At 37.5% G+C, this 21,210-nt stretch overlaps 4 protein-coding genes across 6 annotated transcripts; 2 read left to right on the top strand and 2 right to left on the bottom strand.

Annotated features, from left to right (window-relative positions):
* Positions 1–268: 268 nt before the first annotated feature.
* Positions 269–1,081, top strand: LOC140182903 (uncharacterized). The gene is made up of 2 exons (XM_072230872.1): positions 269–433; positions 641–1,081. The coding sequence occupies exons 1-2, from the start codon at positions 269–271 to the stop codon at positions 1,079–1,081; spliced, it is 606 nt and encodes a 201-aa protein (XP_072086973.1).
* A 3,400-nt stretch (positions 1,082–4,481) lies between these two features.
* On the bottom strand, positions 4,482–7,301 carry LOC140172868 (uncharacterized). Of its 3 annotated transcripts, XM_072229274.1 has the most exons (9): positions 6,999–7,301; positions 6,745–6,885; positions 6,301–6,556; positions 6,142–6,208; positions 6,025–6,055; positions 5,782–5,922; positions 5,114–5,139; positions 4,952–5,007; positions 4,482–4,870 (listed from the first exon to the last, which is right to left on the bottom strand). In XM_072229274.1, exons 3-9 carry the CDS (start codon positions 6,432–6,434, stop codon positions 4,843–4,845), a joined length of 483 nt encoding a protein of 160 aa, XP_072085375.1. In that variant the 5' UTR covers positions 6,435–6,556; positions 6,745–6,885; positions 6,999–7,301; the 3' UTR covers positions 4,482–4,842. The 3 variants fall into 3 exon arrangements, with proteins under 3 accessions (XP_072085375.1, XP_072085374.1, XP_025683668.1); XM_072229273.1 differs by having other exon boundaries at positions 6,745–7,030; XM_025827883.2 differs by lacking the exons at positions 6,745–6,885; positions 6,999–7,301 and having other exon boundaries at positions 6,301–6,729.
* LOC112784612 (glutamate receptor 2.7) lies at positions 6,913–10,650 on the bottom strand. Its single transcript, XM_072229272.1, has 5 exons — positions 10,069–10,650; positions 8,658–9,952; positions 8,153–8,459; positions 7,665–8,062; positions 6,913–7,563 (listed from the first exon to the last, which is right to left on the bottom strand). The coding sequence occupies exons 1-5, from the start codon at positions 10,409–10,411 to the stop codon at positions 7,045–7,047; spliced, it is 2,862 nt and encodes a 953-aa protein (XP_072085373.1). The 5' UTR covers positions 10,412–10,650; the 3' UTR covers positions 6,913–7,044.
* A 1,729-nt stretch (positions 10,651–12,379) lies between these two features.
* LOC112783709 (probable pre-mRNA-splicing factor ATP-dependent RNA helicase DEAH9) lies at positions 12,380–19,887 on the top strand. The gene is made up of 22 exons (XM_025826754.2): positions 12,380–12,702; positions 12,803–12,877; positions 13,187–13,276; positions 13,460–13,539; positions 13,735–13,804; positions 13,914–13,999; positions 14,243–14,312; positions 14,797–14,892; positions 15,201–15,306; positions 15,551–15,597; positions 15,682–15,765; positions 15,847–15,900; positions 16,216–16,316; positions 16,747–16,837; positions 16,961–17,125; positions 17,754–17,843; positions 18,059–18,130; positions 18,333–18,431; positions 18,520–18,606; positions 18,871–18,924; positions 19,083–19,162; positions 19,432–19,887. Exons 1-22 carry the CDS (start codon positions 12,448–12,450, stop codon positions 19,574–19,576), a joined length of 2,097 nt encoding a protein of 698 aa, XP_025682539.1. The 5' UTR covers positions 12,380–12,447; the 3' UTR covers positions 19,577–19,887.
* Positions 19,888–21,210: the final 1,323 nt, after the last annotated feature.

The following is a 21,210-nucleotide window of genomic DNA, read 5'->3' as shown; positions in this document are numbered from 1 at the left end:
GAGAACACCTCTTCTTGAGTACATCAATGCAGGTATCATACCCAAAGACGAGCTCAACCCGCAACACTTCAAACGAAAAGCAAGTCTATACACAAACATAGCAGGAGAATTATACAGGTGCGGTTTCTCACAACCATTACTAAAATGCCTAAATAAAGATGAGGCAAAATAGGTGATGGACGAAGTTCATGAGGGCGTATGCGGAAACCACATCGGGGGACGAGCTCTCGCAGCCAAGATCGTCCGAACAGGATATTACTAGACGACCATGAAAAGGGATTGCATAACGAAGGTCAAAACATGTGACAAATGCCAGAAACACGCCGCCATCACTACAAAGCCTGCCGAGGTATTACACAGCATGGAGGTAAGCTGGCCTTTCCACAGATGGGGTCTTGATATTCTCAGCCCATTTCCAATAGCACTAGGCCAGGTAAAATTTCTCCTAGTATCAATAGATTATTTCTCAAAATGGATAGAAGCACAACCACTAGCAAAAAAAACAGCCGAAAAGGTACGATCTTTTATATGAAAAAATATCATATGCCGATTTGGAATACCAAAGGAAATAATATCAGATAATGGTAGGCAATTTACAGATAACAAGCTCGGCTCATTTCTAAAAAGTTTCAATATACAGCATCATTTTAGCTCGGTCGAACACCCACAAACCAATGGGCAGGCCGAAGCTGCTAACCGAGTTATATTGCAGGAAATAAAGAAAAAGCTCAATAACGCGAAAGGGGAATGGGCAAAGCTAATCCCAGAAACATTATGGAGCTATAACACAACAAAACAGACAACCACAGGCGAGACACCCTTCAAACTATTATATGGATCGGAAGCACTAATTCCTGTGGAGGTCGGAGTGCCCACCTTGAGAGCCGAGCTATATGACGAACAACATAACACAAACATGAGGAACGCCGAGCTTGACCTCGTCGAAGAGGAGAGAGACATCACGGCAATTAAACAAAGAGCCAAGAAACAACTAGCGGAGAGACAACACAACAAGAAGGTCGTCCCAAGAACATTCAGTAAGGACGACCTAGTCCTCAGACGAACAGAAGATACGAGATGACCTCCTTCGCACGGCAAGCTCGCCGCAAATTGGGAAGGACCATTCCGAATAGCAAAAGTACTCGGAATGGGGACTTATCAACTCCAGACGTTATAGGGCAGCCCAGTGTCAGGGAACTGGAATGTTTCTTCGTTAAAAATGTATAGATCATAATGTGTACAATGAGTGGAGGAAGGTACTCTTTTTCCCCTTAGAGATTTTTTCCCAAACAAAGTGGGTTTTGCCTAAGGAGGGTTTTAATAAGGCCGGACGCCCACTATATTCAAATAAACGTGATTGGTTCTAAACAAACAAAATGCAAAAAACAATAAAAGCATACGCTACAAAATCACAAAAAAGTGATATCATCAAACTTGGCCTAACCGCGGCCAAAACAAACACTATCCGAGTTCAAAATGGCAACAAAACAGTCAAGATGACCAAACATCGGTAAAAAAAAACTAAACTAAAGTCAAACAAAAACAAAGAGTTATTCATACATATTCAAAATAAACAAAGCAAAACAAACTAGGTGGGGGGAGCGTTCTCATCATGCTCCTCCACAGTTCCATCCATGACTAACTTCCCATCAATCACGATCTTAGTCGCGTCCAAGAGATCACAGTCGAAATCAGGGGCCAATAAGGAGATCTGGCTAACAGCGCGATCAAAACCAGAAACGAACATCTCCATTCCCGCTTCCTCCAGCTCATGAACCCTGGCAGTCAACTTCCCCTTAGAAACATCACTTTCCTTAATTTCCACCTGCAGCAACCGAACTTGGTCCCTCAAACGAACCACTTCCTCTTCAGATTCCTTTGCCTTAGCCACAACACTAACAATAACATCATCTTTGTCATTTATTGACTTCTCCAGTTCCATAACCTTAGCTTTGTATGATCTCTCTATATCAGAAGCCTTATCCATAGCTTCTTTATGCTCAGCGCCTATGAGCTCGGTAGTATGGCCGACACACATCAGACGAGAACCAATGATCTGCAAAATTCAAACCACATAAGAACAGAACAAAAAAAAAAAACAACCTGAACAAACTTTCCAAGCGCCTCCATACCAACCCGACGAGTCATCAACATATCCCCAGGATACTGAGACGCTTTGTCTGCAAGCTCGGCAAAATTAAACTGATCACTCCACCCCCGCAATAAAGCCGTGAAGTCATTCCTGACGATCAAAAGCAACCTTACCACCACCAGCGACCTCCTGATCACCCTCTGATATAACCTCAACAGATTTATCAATATCATCTCGCCTCCGCTTATATGAGGACGCCGGCTGAGCAACAGAATAAGCCGCTGGTCCACCATCATCTTTCTGAACTCCAACAACACTAGCATCTTTCTCTTTTTTCTTTTTCATAAAAGATTGAAGACAAGAAGGGTCCAAAAGGGGAACACGCCCACCTACAGAGCAAACCAACAATTAGAAGATATTATAATATCAACATGAACAAAAGAACAAAACAAAACGTTACCTATATACACTTTCAAGCCCTCATTGTCACCAGAATCATACAAATGCAAAAGTTCAGGAATCGATAAACACAACCCGTCAGCGAAACTCTCAACGAGAAAATTTAAAAAGGAATCCTCCTCATCACTCCGCTCGGCAGCCTCAAGAATCTGGCTCGGCTCAGAACACCAGTAGAAGGGAAACTTTTCGAAAAGCTCATCATCCAAATAAAATGGATATTCAGCCTCAACAGATCGAACCTTAATAAAAAGAGACTTGAAGTTCTTAAAAGAGGATTTGTACAGAAGAAAGAGAGAACGACCCGGGAAACTACTGAGACAAACCCACAAACCCTTCCGAACCCCTTTAGCTTGAAACAATGAAAAGAACAATGACAAAGAACACCGGAACGAGAGGAAATCCATTAAACACTGGAAAGCTCGAAGAAACGCCCACGAATTTGGGTGTAACTGCGAAGGCGCACAATTGAGTTGAGTAAGAACATCACACTCGAAAGAGGAAATACCCCCAATCATGCAGGGGGTATACATGTAGAAATACCCCCAATCACCTCTTCTCTTGCATACCCTATCACTATCAGAACAAGGAAGAAACTCAACGGCGACATTGGAACCGCCTTTAACAAAGTTCAGACTTCTCAAATCAGCCATGGAATCAACACTAGTAAATAAGGAGGAATGAGTCCTCACATCATCGTGAACCCAATGGTAGGGGTCATCTTCCTTAACCTCAACCACTTTCAATTTCTCTTTCCCTCTTTCTCCCGCCATAAATAAACAACTACAGTAAACAGTGAAAAATGGGGACAACAGCACTAACCTTTCGAGGACATAATGAAAGTAAAACTGTGAGAAGGTAAAACAGCAGAGTTCCAAAGCAAGAGAAAATTTTTATTGCAAGCCCACTAACCTAATGGATAGCTTGAATTAACCACTAAAGAACGTGGAAAACCCAACCGGCAAAAGAGACGCATTAAATTCGACACGTCTTGCAAGAAAAACAACCAAAGGGTCTCCAAGAATTCCTTTTCAAAAATCATTCAACAAGCAAAAAAGGGCCAAAAAAGCCCACGCACGACAGAAGTCAACCATGAGTCCATGAAAGCTCGCCTACCATTCTTAACATAACGCCAGCCGACCTTGGGGGCTATGATGTGTACCCCATTATACTCGGAGATTTTATCAATAACCAACAAACCGATCATAAGGCCAACCAAGTCACTCACAAAATCCGTATTATCTTCCAGCCGTTGCCCACAATAAACGGAACCCACTACCCAAACTCAATCACGGCTCTGTGCAAATCAAAGATACTATTAACCACACCTACCAGGCATATCGGAACAGACAGATCCTAACTGACACACTACTCGCCTATAAAACCAAGCCAAATAGTCCACAAAAGAATCCGGTCACAGAATTCACTCTAGTTTATTATTCTCCATTATCTCATAACTCACATACTTACTTGAGCATCGGAGTGCTCTGTGCAGGTACTCCCGCCGCCGTATTTCAGAGGACCGAAGTTAATCTGCAACAACCCCTGGACGACGTATAGCTCAACCAGGGATTCGAGCAATCACCCGGAAGTCACATACCTCGGTGCACTCAGGACGGAACAGGATGCATGCATGATTACTATTTGCAGTAGTAGTAAACCGACTGCTATAGGTAGCCGACCTTATAGACTAAGAATTTATTTGTTGTTGTTACTGTACAAGAGATCAAGAATACATGAAGCATCTGCAATCCATTTTAATGTAGCTAATCACGGATGATGTGTGATGACATTATTATTGTCAAAATGATCTGGTACTGCAAAATGGCTGAAATATGTAGGAGAGACTAACAGTATGCTCGTTAACTAGGTAGTTGTGAATATCATAAAGCATTCATGCCACAAGAATACACAAAAAATAGGACCATCCATATCGAGTAACACCAACCGAAAATTTTATTACAAAATATGGGTCTACAACAGACTGCATTAAAAATACAATTTGGCAAATATAATGGTCATAAGGCCATTAGCCCCTTCACACAGGGGTAATCATCTGGCTTTAGTGAGTACAAAAAGAATACAAACTCTATTTCCGTATAAACAGAATGGGCAAGGACAACCTTAGGCATCCTTGAGCTGAAATAGTGCTCCAAGATGGATCAGTGATTTCCAGTAGCAGATAATGAGCTTCATATAGAATGATCAACAAAACCCATGTGAATGACCATGTCCTACATGATTTTGCCGAAAAAATTGGCTGGATCTCAAAACTCATTTTTCATCAAGGCAGATCAAGATTCTGCTGTGTCAGACGTATTCCTGAAAGATGAATTTTAAACAGAATTGTTATCATGAAACAAGCAAATATTTTTGTCAAAACTAATATTATCATTTACTCACTTGGACGATTGTGAATCAAGCTGCATGGTAACTGGTCCATCATTAACCAAATTTACCTGTCACCATCATAAGGGTGAGGATTGTTACACCAATAAGAGGCAGCATTTGATGTAATCACACAACAATGGAAACCTCACACAAGAGTTGGGTGATGTTACATACCTTCATCATTGCTCCAAACACACCATCTGCATAGAAGTTTAGATAGCTTCAGCAGAATCTAAAAGTGAATCAATGCAAAGCAACGGTACTACAACTAGCACTCCTTAAAGGTAAGCAGCAAATAGGCACACTTGAATCTTTGAGGTTGTGTTCTCTATTTATAATTTTGCTATTGATAAGTTAATAGATATGATTTCATAAACAACTTTTTTCAAAACCAACAATAACTTATTTTGATATAGAGTGTGATAGATAGAATTGGCATATTCATCTTTGTTGGCCAGGACAGGAAACACAAGTCATTAATGTGAATCACTTTTGCAATTCTAAAAACAATGGGGTACACAACCATGGATTCCCCTGAAACGCTGGGGTATACTAGAACACTATACCATACACTGCCATATTTGGCCATCAACCACCCTAGACCATTCCTCTAGTCAGTTAGGTCTAAGCAGTAGGACTATAGTTAGAGATTGTTTGGTGTGGGAAGGTCTATGTCATTGTTTTCATTATGATACACTGTAAGTATCATAAAAGTGTAAGCACATGAATTACATAAAATTGATTCTTGACTACATGAATGGAAAACGAAAACCATGCATTGCTAGTACTCTAATGATTATTACAGATTTATAGAAATAGAAAGATGGATATTAGTTAGATACCCTTGATAGCATCTGAGTTATATGTGTTCCTGAACCTGTCAACTAAAGACGCATAGAAGGGGTTGGCCTTCTGCGGAGGCATAGCAACATGAAAATCTGGCTTGTTACCCTTGAGGAATCCATACAAGGTAAACTGGCTCACTGTTACATACAAATTAATAATAATTATTCAGCTGATAATGAAAATGAAAAGGAAAAGGAAACGCCAATTTCCATAATCAACGTTTAGAATGTGAATAATACCAAGCAGAACTTGATATTTTTTCTGCATCACCTGCACAAACACAAGATACGCACACTGTAATATGAATTCACAATCAGAATTGTAAAAGATAGCAAGGAAGATATCGATAGAATTACACTATGGTCCCATGCTTTTCCCGTATTTTCATTAGGGAACAACCTCATGTTCAAGACTTTCCTGCATCTGTGGAAACAAAAAAAAGTAAAAGAAGTAAGAAATTGGAGCTTTGAAGAAACACAAAAAGAACAAGAAGAGAGAGAAGCGTGGAGGAGGACATGTAATCGGCGTCGGCGTCGGAATCGGAATCGTGGATTCCGACAAGGACGACGAGACCGGGGCCGATCTCGGAGACGATGCGGCCTTCAACCTCGACGGATGCGGAGGCGACTCGCTGAACGACGGCTCGCATTGCTTTGACTGTGAGTGGGAGCGGCTTGGACCTTATCCGGCGTGTGACTCCGCGCAGTGGCTTTCTTCCTCTTGTGCGGGAACGCGCAGATACTACCACTCCATCTGCTGGCGCTGCTGTAACTGCCACCGTCACACGTGGAACAACATTCAATACGGGCTTCATTTTTTTTTTTGGAAAAAAATATTGATTGGGCTAGATATATTAGTTGTTACTCATTACTCATCGCACTTATATTGGTTGGTTAAATTGGTGAAAAAAACAGAGATGACAAAAACGTTGAAGTTAGAATAGCATTGAAGTAACCAACTTGGATTGGTCGAGTGATCAGCTCACTCGTCCGCTTAAGTAAGTGTTGGGAGTTCGAATCCCGTCTTGTGCATGCAGCAACTCATTGGCCAGCGGCAAACTCTTAAATGGAGCTCAGATCCGCAATGGATTAGTCCTTAACCTGTCGGATTGGGGGATACCATTTGGGTAAACCAAAAAAAAAAAAGAATAGCATTGAAGTTTTGGAAAACCAATATGGTTCCTTGTAATTTTAGTACTATATGGTTAACATACTTGGAACACCCTTTATATATAGTTTTGATACTCCAAAATATTCTTATCAGTGATGAGGAAGATCTGAAATTTTTGCTTCTTCTTCTGGTGGTGGTGGAAAATGTTGCATCAAGATTCCATTTACAGGTTGATGATGATGTTGTTGCTCAGTGCTATCATTATCTCTCAAATGATTGTCCCTTCCAAAAGAAGAAGAATGATCACTTGAATTGTTGACCTTTTTGTTATGAATCTGCATTGCAAGTGTAATCACCCTTCTCCAAATACTCTCATCACTTGTTGTGCCATTATGTTCTGGTGCCAATTCTTGACTTTGGAGACACAACTTTTGCCATGGCATTGCTGATAGTAGCATACAAATAGTGGAAGTGGCACCGGAGATGACAAATAGAATCCACAAGCTTCTTAGACTCAAGCTTTCCGTGCCATTGGAGGTCATGTTGGAGCATTTCTGTGATGCACTCAACAACCATTCCTCTTCCAACTTCTTCAGCTCTCCATTTTCTGAGAGATGTAATATAGCTCTGGAAACATCTCTTGTCACCGGGGAGCCTTTCTGGAACATCTGCATCAAATCATTTGAATGTTTTTATTCAAAACATAATATGATATCATAATCTTTTGTTTTACTTGGTGAACAAAAGTTTTGTACTATTTTTTACTTACAAAGCCTAATCCTCCAAATCTAGTTCTGGGAGTGGAGGCAGTGTATCCATCACAATATTCACTAATGAATACTTTTTCATAGGGTAATTCAAGAAATGCAGCTACTATGCTACCATTTGCAAATGCATCAATATATCTGTCTTCACTGATAATGTTGATTATGTTTTCTGGCTTGAACTTCTCCACATCCTCTAGGTAGTTTCTAACAAATGAGTCACCATCACAACCAATCTTCATGTTGTTCTTCTTCAGCCACTCAATGTCTGTGACATTTGGCTGCAGCTGCTTCACTGTGAGCATTGAAGAAAGACTTGCAGTGTAGCTTGAATTAAGAATCAGAACTAGGAATAGCCATGATACCATCACCACCCGAGTTAACTTTCTATACACTTTCTCCCCTGAAAAATGAGAAAATTTGGCTTCATTTTACTCAGGTTTGAAACTTTTAAATTATTGGAACCAAATTGAAAATAGAGATTGATACTAACTGTGAGCAAAGAACAAAGAGGAGATGGTAAACCAAAGAGCAGTGCTGATCTGGTTCTTCCAATTGCCATGAAACTCTGGATTAGGTTCTTTCTCAAGTAGCCAAACTACTAACATTGTATAGATCAAGATGGCTCCTGTAACTGTCCAAAGTTGCCAGGTAAATGGCTTGGTGAACAGCCATGCTGATTCGTCAGACTTTGCTGGAACTAACATTGACAATCCTGATTCTGCATATGGCACAGTGAAGTCCACATATGGCAATCTTTCCTCTAGTATGGTAATATCCCCAACAACAGCATCATAACTCTTCCAAAAATTAAAAAATAAAAATAAAAAATCAATAAGATAGCTGGTTGTATTTAGAACATAATTATAATTGTAACATTTTGATAAGTGAACTTGGACATAATTGCTCATTGTAATAGACTTGGTCATATCAATATTACATAATATGATAATGGTTAATTAAGAATGGAAAAAAGGAACAAGGGAACGAATAAATACCTTGTTATAGACTAATTGAACCAAATCAGGATAGGTGCAATTGATAGCATGGAACTCATAGGGTAGATCATACCCCAAAATTTTGTGCACCTGCTCAAAAATCTTGATGCAGAATCCATCATATTTATCAAGGTTTTGATTCTTGGCATAATCAACCTTGACAAACCTGGAAAATGTAGTTCTGCCTGGGACCGCGATTTGCATAGGTTTTTGTTTAGTAGGCATTTTCCATCCCTTTGGTGTCCTTTGCAAATTCCCAGGCCAAAGTACAGCATTGAAGCATTCTGAAACATGGTTACCATTACCACCATCTTGTCTTGTTGCATGGAAGCTTGTGGAGAATCCATGTTGCTGAGTCCAAAAGCACAACTCTTTGTAACTCTTCCCAACCACATTCACTACCCTCAAGATAGGATTCTGCAGCAGTTTTCCATCTTCAAATTCAATATGGCCACTTAAACCAGAAAAATTGCTTGACTGTATTTCTCTTAGTAAGGTATTTGTGCTGCTTTTGCCATTGCTCATTCTGTCCAGTGCTTGAGACACAATGCTAATGCTATCATATGCTTGCAAAGCAAAAAATCCAGGCTTTCGGTTATCTTCTTCGGGGCTTCTTGGCCAGAAAGTTCTCTGAAACTGAGCCTCAAAATCTTGGTACTTGTTGTTTTCTTCAGAGTAGTAGTTCTTGATTCCTATAGCTCCTTCCATGTATGAAATGGAAGACTTGTTGATGGAGTCAATTAGATTGGTTATGCTCTCTGGGATTATCCAAACTGATTCTTTATCCACAAGTCCTATATTTGAAGCTTCTCTGAACAAGTGAATCACCATTTCTAGTGATGATTGCAGCACGATAAACACTCGCGATTGTTGAGTATTCATTAACTTAAGTAGCTCGTCTTGCACTAGCCCTCTTGGATCATGCAAAGAAGAAATTGGTGGAAGAATAAAATTGTATTCAATCATTGAATTTGCATCTTGGAGGGCCTCAGATAGCAGGGCTAGCATCCCTTGTTCTCCACCATAGGCATCATCTTCATAGATGGCTATTACTCTTTCCCAGCCATAAGCTTTGACTATATCCACAATGCATTTTACATATGCTCTGCCACTGTTGGCCATTCTTACCAAAAATGGCCACCGGATTGACATCAATGGTGGAGTAATGGAAGGTTCTGCATAGGATATAATAGGAACTTGAAACCGCGATCCTATTTCAGCTATAAGAGCTGCTTCTGGCCATCTATGGAAGCCTAAAATCACTTGCACTTTCTGCATTCTTATCATTTCTTCCGCTGCAAGAAAAGTCACACAATATTCAATACTAAAGATGCTAAGTTTATAATCCTAACGCATGAAAAATAATATCTTTTATATTTTTTTCTTATCAAATGCTAGATATAGTACTAACCAAGATTGGTGTCACTTATGGGGTCCATGGTAGAGTTATGAAAATGGAGAGACAACTTGTAGTTCTTTGAAGTGTTATTGTAAGTTTGTGCTGCAATTTCCATGGCTACTCTCTGCTCTTTCCCCACACGAGAATTAGCATCCATAATCACCCCAACTGATATAACTTTGTTGCCTTCATTCTTGACCTCATGTGAGTTTGCATTCATGATGAAAACAAGAAAAAAGAAGAGCCAAGTCATTGCAAGTGATTGAAGAATAGTTGAAGGGCAACAATGCATGCTGCATAAACAGTTTGTTGGAGTTTCTTTTGTATGTTTTGATTTATAGGCTTCCTTAGGCATTTAAACTTTGTGATACAAATTAAAGGGATCTAAGTGGGGCATGGAATTTGAGAAATGAGACTTTGTCAATTGTGAAGGGTTGACTCCACAACATTTGAGTCTTGAAGAAATAGTTGGATATCAGAAGCCAGAGACACAAGACTCTTTATTACACACAAATAATGGTTAGCCTTAGCACCCAGAGAGAATATTATATTTTCTTGGATGATATTGAGAGAAGATTATTCTAACGATAATATACTACATATGTAAATAATCACAATTAATAAATTATGACTTAGTCACATTAGTGTCTATAAGTCTATTAACAATCATGCTAGCTGTATACTAAAATCAGCCATCAATATAAAATACATATTGAAATACAAAATACACGTTAAAAATAAATTAAAAACCACATATATATATAAATACATAATAACTGATTTTAGTGGTTGATTTTGGTGTACAAAATTACAAATAATATTTTTGGTCTATTAATGTATTAATGCTAAGTTAATAAATTCCCGGGATAGATCATAGATGCAAGTCTATGTACGAAATCTAATTAAGAGTTCCTCCAAAAACTCATTAATTAATGATCAGGATTGGACATTTTGTTTTCTTGTTTTCTGAGTTTTGTAAATAAATGTAACAAGTACGTTCTTTTAGTTCTGGACCACAAGAATTGATAGAAGACTATAAGAGTAGACAAATTTGGATGAAAGATATGTGATGCAAATGAGTTCTGTAATGGCAACAATGTAAAAGCCTTATTATTTTATTTTTTTTTTGTAAATTCTATGGGAGACCTAAGATTCCTATAGCAAATTATAGGGCTGAATCTTGAAATAAGACAATTCTATGTGAGAAAAAGAATGCATTTATAGAAATATCGAAACCACACGTATTAAAATTTAGAAGTCTACTAAAAAGACTAAGAGACAAAAGGTGTGAACTTATTGGCTTGTGTAGGGACAAATATTCAGCAATCAATACTTTTACTGGTTTCTGGTTGGCAAGAATATTTGAAGAAGCAAAATATGTGAATTCATGTTGGTCCTAATAGGCAAGTTTAACCATTTGCAAAAAAGATGTTATTTCCAATAAAAGAAGCATAATAGTTATATACATGTATTCAATGGAGGGAACTGGTCATAATCTTATAGCACATTGGTGTTGAATTGAAAATTATTCATTTGTTCTCAACTTATGGAACATTACCCTTTGAAAGTTCGCATATGATCATTTCTAAGTGTACAACAATGTCTAACGTGTGAGAATAAAAATGTAAATTTGATAAGAATCACTTCATGAAATAAAATTAAACTTTTTATTGTTTGACCAAGGATTAAAAGTTTGAAAGGTCAACTTACATAGTTCGATCAAATCCGTTCTCCAAGAAACTTGGAATGTCTATTAATTTTCAAACTGATGTTAACATATTTTTGGCTTAGGTTAGATAAATAATGTATTTTGGAAATGTTCTTGGGTAAATTTGAGTAATGATTTTTTCATGCTAATACATATGCTTAACATTCTAATAAGAAAGGAAATAAGCTAATATTATTTCCATACTAACAAATAACATAAATACGTATTTTCTGGATCCAAATAGTTTTTATACGAGTTATTTAAGTATATAAATTGCACATATAAAAAATATTTTTGGAATATTCACTTTTACCCTAAAGCCTAACTATAAGGATGTGTAACTTGTAAGTAAAGTTATTATAATATTCATTTATTGGACGAAGGTTGCTAGGGTTAGAAAGTAAAATCACTTGTTGTTCTTTTTTTTTTGGACAAAGAAATCACTTGTTTAGGGGAGCACAAGAGAGATGGATCACAGGTTTTGGGTCAACTCATAAATGCACAAAACCCGATTGGGCCGGTGTTACGGGCCTAGGGGAAGAAGCATTGTGGATCAATGGGCTATTACGTTCGGTCCATAAAGTAACCGGATCGGGGCTCCGATTAAGTGAACCGAGAGCCCAGAAGTTGAAGCTCAGCTCAAGCTGGAAACTCGAGTGCGGTGGAGTGGAGAAGGAGAAGGAATGGCTCAGTTCTGGAAACCGGGGACGGAGAAGCCTCGCCTTGTGGACGATGAAGAAGGCGGCGTTCTCTTCTTCTCTGGTGGCTTCTCGTCCTCTTCTTCCTCTTCTGGTTATGGATACGCGAGCATCGAGAAGCAGAGGCAGCGTTTACCTGTTTACAAGTACCGCACTGCGATTCTCTACCTTGTCGAGACTCACGCCACCACCATCATTGTCGGCGAGACCGGCAGCGGCAAAACCACTCAAATCCCTCAGGTAACACACAGAAGAACACTTGTCTTGTGCAAATTGGATTCGACCATTTTAAACTGAAATTGAAATTTGAAATTCATTTGTATCTAATTGGAACTTGCAGTTCCTCAAGGAGGCTGGCTGGGCTTCCGGTGGCCGGCTCATTGCTTGCACCCAGCCGAGGCGACTAGCTGTTCAGGTTCCACCATATCTTTCACTGATATATTCTATTCAATATAAGATTAGAAGTTAGTTATTCTGTTACTCAAGTTAGTTGGCCATGTTGGTTAGCCTCAGACCATGCTGAAGCAGTACTTGCTGAATGGTAAACAGTGAATTCATTCGTTTGTGATGTGGCTAAATGAGCTGATGTAACACTGTCACTGTGCTATTTAGCTGGGTTCTTTTAACTTCACTCACAGTTTAATTGAATTCTCATCTTATAATGTCATTATTCTCATTTATGGCTCACCTTATTGATAATGTTCTCACACCAACGTTTTTGCAGGCGGTTGCTTCCAGGGTTGCCGAAGAAATGGGAGTTAAACTTGGTGAGGAAGTTGGTTACACCATTAGGTTTGAAGATGTTACAAAGCCAGTAAGCATCTCTGTTTATTTCTTTCAGATTAGGAAATCTCTAAATCTGACATGGTGCTGATGAATATCTACCCATTAAACACTAATAATGTTATGGTCATTTGAATGACTCTTTCTTGTACTTACAATTTGTGATCATATAATGCGAATGCTTACAACAGTTTTCATTTCCTCGGCAGCACAGGATGTAACAGTACTCAAATTTTTGACGGATGGTGTCCTCTTGAGGGAGATGATGGATGATCCTCTTTTGACCAAATATAGGTACTCGTCAAAATTTGTCCACAAAGCCGAATTGTAAACCTTAATGTAAAGTAGTTGTCCTTCCATGGCATTTTATAGTTTGTGCCAAGTGCCAAGTAGCAAGGACCCTATATTTGTTCTGTGCTTTAGAATGAAAGAGATCTTTTTCCATTTCTGTGTCCTGTGGTGATCTGACCATGAACGTAACTTTTGCAGTGTTATAATGGTAGATGAAGCTCATGAAAGGTCCATCTCAACTGATATTTTACTTGGACTGTTGAAAAAGGTATCAAATTTATAGGCTAGCCATACATTATTGAAGTATCAAATTCAACTTTTTTATTCCGGTTTTCAGGGTCTTTATTTTGTATATTTTCTGCTTCATATTTGTATAGGTTCAAAAACGTCGACCGGAGTTGCGATTGATCATCTCATCTGCTACAATTGAAGCAAAGGCGATGTCTGACTTCTTCCGGAAGAGGTTTTGTTCTTATCTTTCTATGTTCTAATTGTTATTCCTTTACTTTTAACCTTACAGACGGTAAACATTGTACGTAGATATAATAAGAATTCATCCAATTGACTATACCCATTATTTGTCCATTTTAGTATGTTGTATCAATTAGAAATTCTTGGTGCTGCTTCCCTATCCTGAAGAAGGAGACGCTTATTTTTTTCCTCCAAAACCCACTCACTTGCTCAGTCATTTGTGCATGGTAAACAGGAAAAAGCGGCGGGAACTTGAAAATGAGGAGAATGGAATACAATTGGAACCTGCAATCTTATCAGTTGAGGTACTATTTTCCGAGATAGTATTGATGCCTGCATGTTTTTGGTTATCGAACTCTATACTATTTACTTTTCTAGGCAGGAATACACATGCTTCTTGATGTGACTAGAATATCATTGGCTGGATTTCTTTTTGGGATAAGATTATGTTTTTCGATTGTTAGTTTCCCTCAGGTGCTTGGTCCACATTTATTTCAAGGGTGTTGCCATATTCAATTTGCAAAGGATTCTTCTATCCTACTGTATTCCAAGCTTCATTGTTTCCTTAGTTTTCCCCACTACCACATCCTCACCCTGGTCCTCAATGTTCTTCATTCTATTTAATGTTAGCAGCTAATAATGAGAAATTTTATTAGCAGAAGAATACATACTTTTCAGAGTTTGGACTGCATTTTAATTTGAAGATCTGATGTTCATAGTCACTTGGCCTTTGTGATTTCCATGGTAGAGTTTTAATATATAAAATGAATTATACTTTTTGTTTTTCAGGGTAGAGGCTTCAATGTACAAATTAATTATGTTGAGGAACCTGTCCAAGACTATGTTCAGGCTGCCGTTTCAACAGTACTGTTGATTCATGAGAGGGTATTTTGTCTTATATTGAAACATGATCACATCAAGGAATTTATTCTATTTTTTATGCATTTTATTTAATGTAAATATATATGCAGTTGCATGGTGCATCCGAGTATGCACTAAGCATCGAGTTATAGAACCCAAGTACTAGTGTTCATTTCAAGGAGAACCAGTAATTCTGGGACTCTCCACCACATAGTGAAACACATTTAACGTTTTGACTTTTGACATAAGTAGAAAGTCATATATATTTTTGTATTTAAAACAAAAGCAAAATGGATTAAAAATGGTAATTGGTCTATACCATCCCTTGTTAGGAGCCTCCGGGAGATATTCTAGTTTTCCTTACTGGTCAAGATGATATTGATGGTGCTGTTCAGTTGATTGCTGATGAAGTTCAAACCAGCAAGAAACATTCTCCAGGTACACCTTATGAAACATTCTTATTTGAACCATTAGATTGTGATTTAGTTAGCTTCTTACAGCTGTTTATATCCTGTACAAATTCTTTTTACTTTTATTTAGAAAATATTAAGCAGTGTTGAACTGTATTTTCATTTCTCCAAAATGAACACAATGGGAATAGACTAATAGAATGTCATCTTTTGCACATAATTATACCTGTCAATTGGATACCAGTAACACATGGTGTTTTCTTTTGTTTCAGGATTGGTTGTTTTGCCTCTTTATTCTGGACTTCCACGAGCTGAACAGGTTACTATACATTAGTGCATTTAATTGCTGCAACATGTGTTTGTATAAAAATATCTGAATGTCATATATGTTTCACTTTTTTAGGAGTTAGTGTTTTCTCCAACTCCTAGAGGAAAGAGGAAAGTAATAATTTCTACCAATATAGCAGAAACATCCCTTACATTGGAGGTAACCCTTTTCTGCAAAGTATTAACTATCGTCAGAGGCTACAGGATTCTCCTTATCCATGCTCAATGTTTTATTGTGCAGGGTATTGTCTATGTTGTTGACAGCGGATTTTCAAAACAAAAGTTCTACAATCCGGTATTTCCATTTTGTTTCTTTAAGTATATTTCTATTAAAGATATATTTTAATGAGCTGGAAATTATTTGTTCATACTGTTATAAAATTAAATCTTTTTTCCAGATTTAATACAGGATAAAAGTACATGCCTTTTAGATTGATGCCCTTCTATTCTGGTTTCCATTCAAGTTTATTGCTTTCTAGTCTGCATCTATCGTTTCTAGTTGACTTGCTAGTAATTTTATATTCATAAGTCCTACCTTCTCCACCCTTCTCTTCTTTTCTTGGATGTCTTTTTGTCTGCAAGTTTAACTTTCTGCTCTCCTCTGTCTCAGATTACTGATGTTGAAAATCTGGTTGTGGCACCAATATCTAAGGCTTCTGCTAAACAGAGAGCTGGTAGGGCTGGACGAGTTCGACCAGGAAAATGTTACAGGTTTGTGACTGAAACTAGTTAGTATTTTTCAGATAGGTTCAAGGTATTTCAGTTTTCAAATATAATGTTTTTCGTCTAATCCTTTGTTGCTAAGAGATATGAAATCCATAACAAGTTGACTAAAAGTTGCTTCTGTGTTTCTTGCTGCTGTTTTTCCTTTCTTAATAGAGGCTGTGGCATAACTGCAAACTCTTTAGGTGGTTCACTTCCTCAGATACATTTTAATATCATATTAAGCATTTTGTTCAACTAGTTATGTTTCTTCATTGAATTTCATTGCGTCTTATTTCGCTGATTTTTTTAAATGCATATTATGATTCATATGTCTGCTTTCTCTTCCTGTTACCTTGTAACCATAACTATTATGATTTGTGATGGTAATGTTGGCATCCCCTTTCTTACCATTCATTATGCGTATGGCTGCAACCAGGTTATATGCAGAAGAATATTTTCTTAATCACATGTCTAATGAGGCAATTCCAGAGATACAGAGATCAAATCTTGTCTCCTGTATAATCCATGTTAGTCATTTTATTTTTTATTTAAAAAAAAAGAAACAATTTCAAAGTAACATTTTTTTTCAGTGCAGTTTATGTATGTTTATCTTGAGTAAAGTGTTTAATACCTTTTATGATGATTTCCAGTTGAAGGCCTTGGGGATTGATAATATCTTAGGCTTTGATTGGCCTGCATCTCCATCTCCTGAAGCAATGATCCGGGCACTAGAAGTTCTCTACTCACTTGGGGTCTTGGACGATGATGCAAAGCTAACTTCACCTACTGGATTTCAAGTTGCAGAGATTCCACTTGTACGTTTGGGATTTATCTAAAATCATATTTCATCCATTTGTTAAAATTTCACCACCACGGGGACGGGTTTAATTCGAAGTGCACCCACAAAGGAATAGCAAAGAACTGAAAATATTGAAAATTGGAAGCATCAATGACTTTATTCATAAATTCTATCTGTAAAGGATAAATGTGGTATCCTATTATAGGAATTCATCTGAAACCTGCACTCTCTTATAAAATGTTAATGAAAGTCTATTTCCTTCTTCCATAACGACCTTAATCCTTTGCAGCCATAGAGGAAACATATGCTATCCTTGGAGTTTGGATCATTTTTTACACCTGTTACTTAGCTTTGCTTTCAGTGCATGTGGTTCTAGTATGGTTTTGCTTGCGTTTCTTAGGATTATTGGTTAACATAGATGACCAGTGTGGATTCATGAAATAATCAACACTTTAAAGCTCATTTAAATTTCTAGTATTCTTTCTTATCATATTCTTTAGCACTAATTACATTTGTTGTCAATGTTCAGCTGTTAAAAGAGTTTTTGTGTGGTTTTCCATTTATTCATTTTTCTTATCACAATCTACATGCATTTCTTACAATTTTTTGCTGACACTTGTTGATGACATGTAATTCTTTTCCAGGACCCAATGATCTCAAAAATGATAATAGCTTCCAACCAATTTGGATGTTCAGAGGAAATAATCACGGTTGCTGCTGTTCTTTCCATCCAAGTAAAGCTTTTTGCTCTGGTTCATAATGAGTTGTTTCAGGGAAAATTTTATATTTTCTTTGCATGTTAAAAATCAGGATTGGTAAAGAGTATATACGTTTTGTTACTATTTTTGTACATATTAAATGAAATTTATCTGGATCACAGCACAGAAATGTAGTTAAAATATTTACACAGTGACAGTTCAATTCAGTTTCAAAGTATCTGTATGTGCAGTCCATCTGGATCTCGGGACGAGGGATACAAAAGGAATCAGATGAAGCAAAATTGAGATTTGCTGCAGCAGAGGTACCCTCTCTCTCTCTCTCTCTCACACACACACACACACACACACACACACACACACACACACACACACTTTCTCATCCTCTCTGTTCATACTTCTATTTTTTGTATTAAACTTCCCATGATTCATCATTTAATGATTGTTTTATGGAGTCGGATGATTGGTTGGTGAATTAATTTCATCGTCTTTCAATTATTGATACAGGGTGACCATGTGACGTTCCTTAATGTATACAAGGGGTTTCTTCAGTCTGGTAAATCTTCCCAGTGGTGTCACAAGAACTACGTGAACTATCATGCAATGGTGTGTTTGTGTTTTGCAACTTTGACATTGTAAGCTTTTCCATTTCCTTTCCATTTATACATGTTGATAGCCTACTTAAATTTTACAGAGAAAGGTTCTTGAAGTTAGAGAACAACTCAGAAGAATTGCACAGAGGATTGGCATAGTCTTGAAGTCTTGCGAGAGTGATATGCAGGTTGCTTCTCAGCTCTCTGATATTTTTACTTTTTTGGAAAACATATTATAGAAAAGGATACAATCTTCCCGTGGTTTATTATTTTTTGCATGAATATTTGAGTTAGATAAGCTCTCCAGGTTTCCCCTAATGTAATTTTTATCTTATTGATCCTCTTCCTTTATTTGGCTTTTTACCCTACCATATCTTTTTAACTTTCAGTTCATTGGTTTTTAGTCTTACTGGGTACAATTATATTTATAAATTTAAATTATGTCATTTTAGGTGGTTCGGAAGGCAGTTACTGCAGGATTCTTCGCTAATACATGCCGTTTAGAGGTGAGCGGCTTCTTGAAACTAAAATGGCAGATCTTCTGATTTTATTTTTTATTTTTTTATCTGTATATTTTCCAAATGGGATGTACATTGTTGAGCGACTTCTGTATATTTTTTGACTTGATTCCTATCTTTGTTGTTTCTGTACCTTGTTGCAAAAGGAATACAGCCATAATGGGATGTACAAGACGATAAGAGGATCACAAGAAGTTTATATTCACCCTTCATCAGTGCTATTCAGGTAATGTCATGCGAATCTGAACTAAGTTGAGAAATTTCTTTGAAGATTTATCAAAATAACATGAATCAAGACATCAAGATAAGAGTTACAATTTGGAATGTTACTTATGAAAGTGTTTTGATGCTTGCGAGAACAAAATCCAACTAAAACAGTGAGATCAAGAGTTTACTTCTAGTTTATTGAGTTCACTCCATTAATCGAAGCTCATTCGAGTCTTAGTTTTCATGTGAGTTAACTAATTGATTAGCAATTTGTATGTTCTTTTGCAGAGTAAATCCGAAGTGGATTATTTACAGTTCTCTTGTATCAACTGATAGACAGTACATGCGTAACGTCATATCCATAGATCCTTCATGGCTCTTGGAGGCTGCTCCACACTTCTACCAGCTACAACAATCTAATCCTCTTCACTAATTGCCTTGGCCTTAATTATTGGAAAAATCCGAGACAAAAGGGAAATGTTTTGCTAAGATATCATGTCTCTGGTTCAGGTAGGACAGGTTAACTAGTGAGTAAAGGTAGAAACCCCTTTGGATGTCATTTAGGGTTTATTGTTAATCCTTCAAGCTCCCCAGTCCTAATAGCCAGGTTACGGTTTCAACCATTAACGCTCTATAGATTTTGTAAATTGTATTCAAGAATAACGAAAGAGAAGATTGGTTCCTGCTCATTTTTGAGAAAGTGCCATTTGAAGTGATATATACTTATAGAGATAATTAGATAAAGTTTCACTCTTCACCATACACATGATTTTATATTTTTTCAACATTACAGTCTTGAGAGTATTTCGATCATTTTGCACACATATATATTACATGTATATTCGAAAAAAAAAAAAAACTGTCAAACTCAAATCAAATTTTATAAATAGCACAAGAACAGAAGAAATTCATAAATAACGTAGAGTTATTCAATTTCATTTTAAAGATATTTAAATTATTCAAATCTGTTTACATATAATTATTAAATTTATTTTATATTACGAAAAGTAGTTTCATTTCATATTGGAATTATATATTTTGAGAACATTATACCAAAATCTATATCTATTTATATACACTTAAAAAAGTTAAAATAGAGACTAACTATTCTCCCACCTTAACCCATGACAACAATAAAGAAGTCTTGGTACATTACATCTTCAAATTACTCATCATATTAGAGTAACCATTCGTACACAAAGTAAATTGAACATCCAAAATATACATTGTTCATATTATTTAATATTTTCATTATCTACCTGTACTTTTCTTAAAAATAATGACCAAAATCAAAATTTCAATGGAATCCGAGCATTTCTCAATGGGAGGCTGTGCGTGGGAGGTGGCCAACTATGAACATTGAAAAGATTACGGTTGAGAAAGCCATTACAGCGAGACTGATGACTTCAAAGGGATCAGTGACTGGTTCAATATCAACTTGTACGGTTGCGTGAGAAGCAGCTGCCAATTCCACAGCGCTAAGCATTACATATGTGAAAACCAATGACTCCAAAACAGGAAAAACGACTCTGGCAAAATGTACCGCATCCGGAATGGGAAAGATGTCAACAACAGCAACCATAGGGAGAGTGGCAATTATCTGGACGCTAAGAAAGAAGGTCGTTATTGCATCGGCGGCTTGTGAGGCGGTGTCAGACACTATTGGCGGTTCTTGAAGTGCGGCCACAGCAATCAGAGTGGCAATGGAAATCGAACTGCCGAATAACGAAGTAAATCTCACAATCACAGAAGCTGAGTTGGGAGACTCGTAAAAGTTGCATTATGTTGATGCTCCCTGTGATGACCATGATAGCGAGGAGCATGTAACAGACGCAGATAAACCATAGAATGGAAGATGGCGGTGATACTTCATATGCTGTCTTGTGGAGCCATCGCCACCAACAACGCACCATGCTAATGATGGCCACTAACAGGAATACATGAATGGGGTTAGGGATGTGCATGGCCCGGCCCGACCCAAAGATCCGGTCCGGTCCCGAATATTTTAGGGGTTATTTTGGTGTGATTTCACGGGTTTAGGATTGGGTAAGGGTCTCAAAAATAGAC

This window comes from Arachis hypogaea, chromosome 20, assembly GCF_003086295.3.
Source record: "Arachis hypogaea cultivar Tifrunner chromosome 20, arahy.Tifrunner.gnm2.J5K5, whole genome shotgun sequence".
Lineage (NCBI taxonomy): Eukaryota > Viridiplantae > Streptophyta > Magnoliopsida > Fabales > Fabaceae > Arachis > Arachis hypogaea.
Note: the sequence above shows the minus strand (reverse complement) of the source record. Positions and strands in the feature narration are given on the sequence as shown.

Bases quoted from the DNA above. Each gene is read 5' to 3' on its own strand.
- LOC140182903 (XM_072230872.1), top strand. From the start codon at position 269: ATGAAAAGGGATTGCATAACGAAGGTCAAAACATGTGACAAATGCCAG. The intron at 434-640 runs GTAAAATTTCTC...TTCAATATACAG, and splicing joins TTCCAATAGCACTAGGCCAG to CATCATTTTAGCTCGGTCGA.
- LOC140172868 (XM_025827883.2), bottom strand. From the start codon at position 6,599: ATGAAGCCCGTATTGAATGTTGTTCCACGTGTGACGGTGGCAGTTACA. The intron at 6,209-6,300 runs GTCCTCCTCCAC...TTGTTTCCACAG, and splicing joins GACGCCGACGCCGATTACAT to ATGCAGGAAAGTCTTGAACA. The intron at 5,923-6,024 runs GTATTATTCACA...TGTATGTAACAG, and splicing joins AAAATATCAAGTTCTGCTTG to TGAGCCAGTTTACCTTGTAT.
- LOC112784612 (XM_072229272.1), bottom strand. From the start codon at position 10,411: ATGCCTAAGGAAGCCTATAAATCAAAACATACAAAAGAAACTCCAACA. The intron at 8,063-8,152 runs GTTAGTATCAAT...CTCATTTTTCAG, and splicing joins CTCTTTGTTCTTTGCTCACA to GGGAGAAAGTGTATAGAAAG. The intron at 7,564-7,664 runs GTAAGTAAAAAA...GATTTGATGCAG, and splicing joins GATTTGGAGGATTAGGCTTT to ATGTTCCAGAAAGGCTCCCC.
- LOC112783709 (XM_025826754.2), top strand. From the start codon at position 12,448: ATGGCTCAGTTCTGGAAACCGGGGACGGAGAAGCCTCGCCTTGTGGAC. The intron at 13,805-13,913 runs GTATCAAATTTA...ATATTTGTATAG, and splicing joins TACTTGGACTGTTGAAAAAG to GTTCAAAAACGTCGACCGGA. The intron at 15,598-15,681 runs GTTACTATACAT...TCACTTTTTTAG, and splicing joins GACTTCCACGAGCTGAACAG to GAGTTAGTGTTTTCTCCAAC.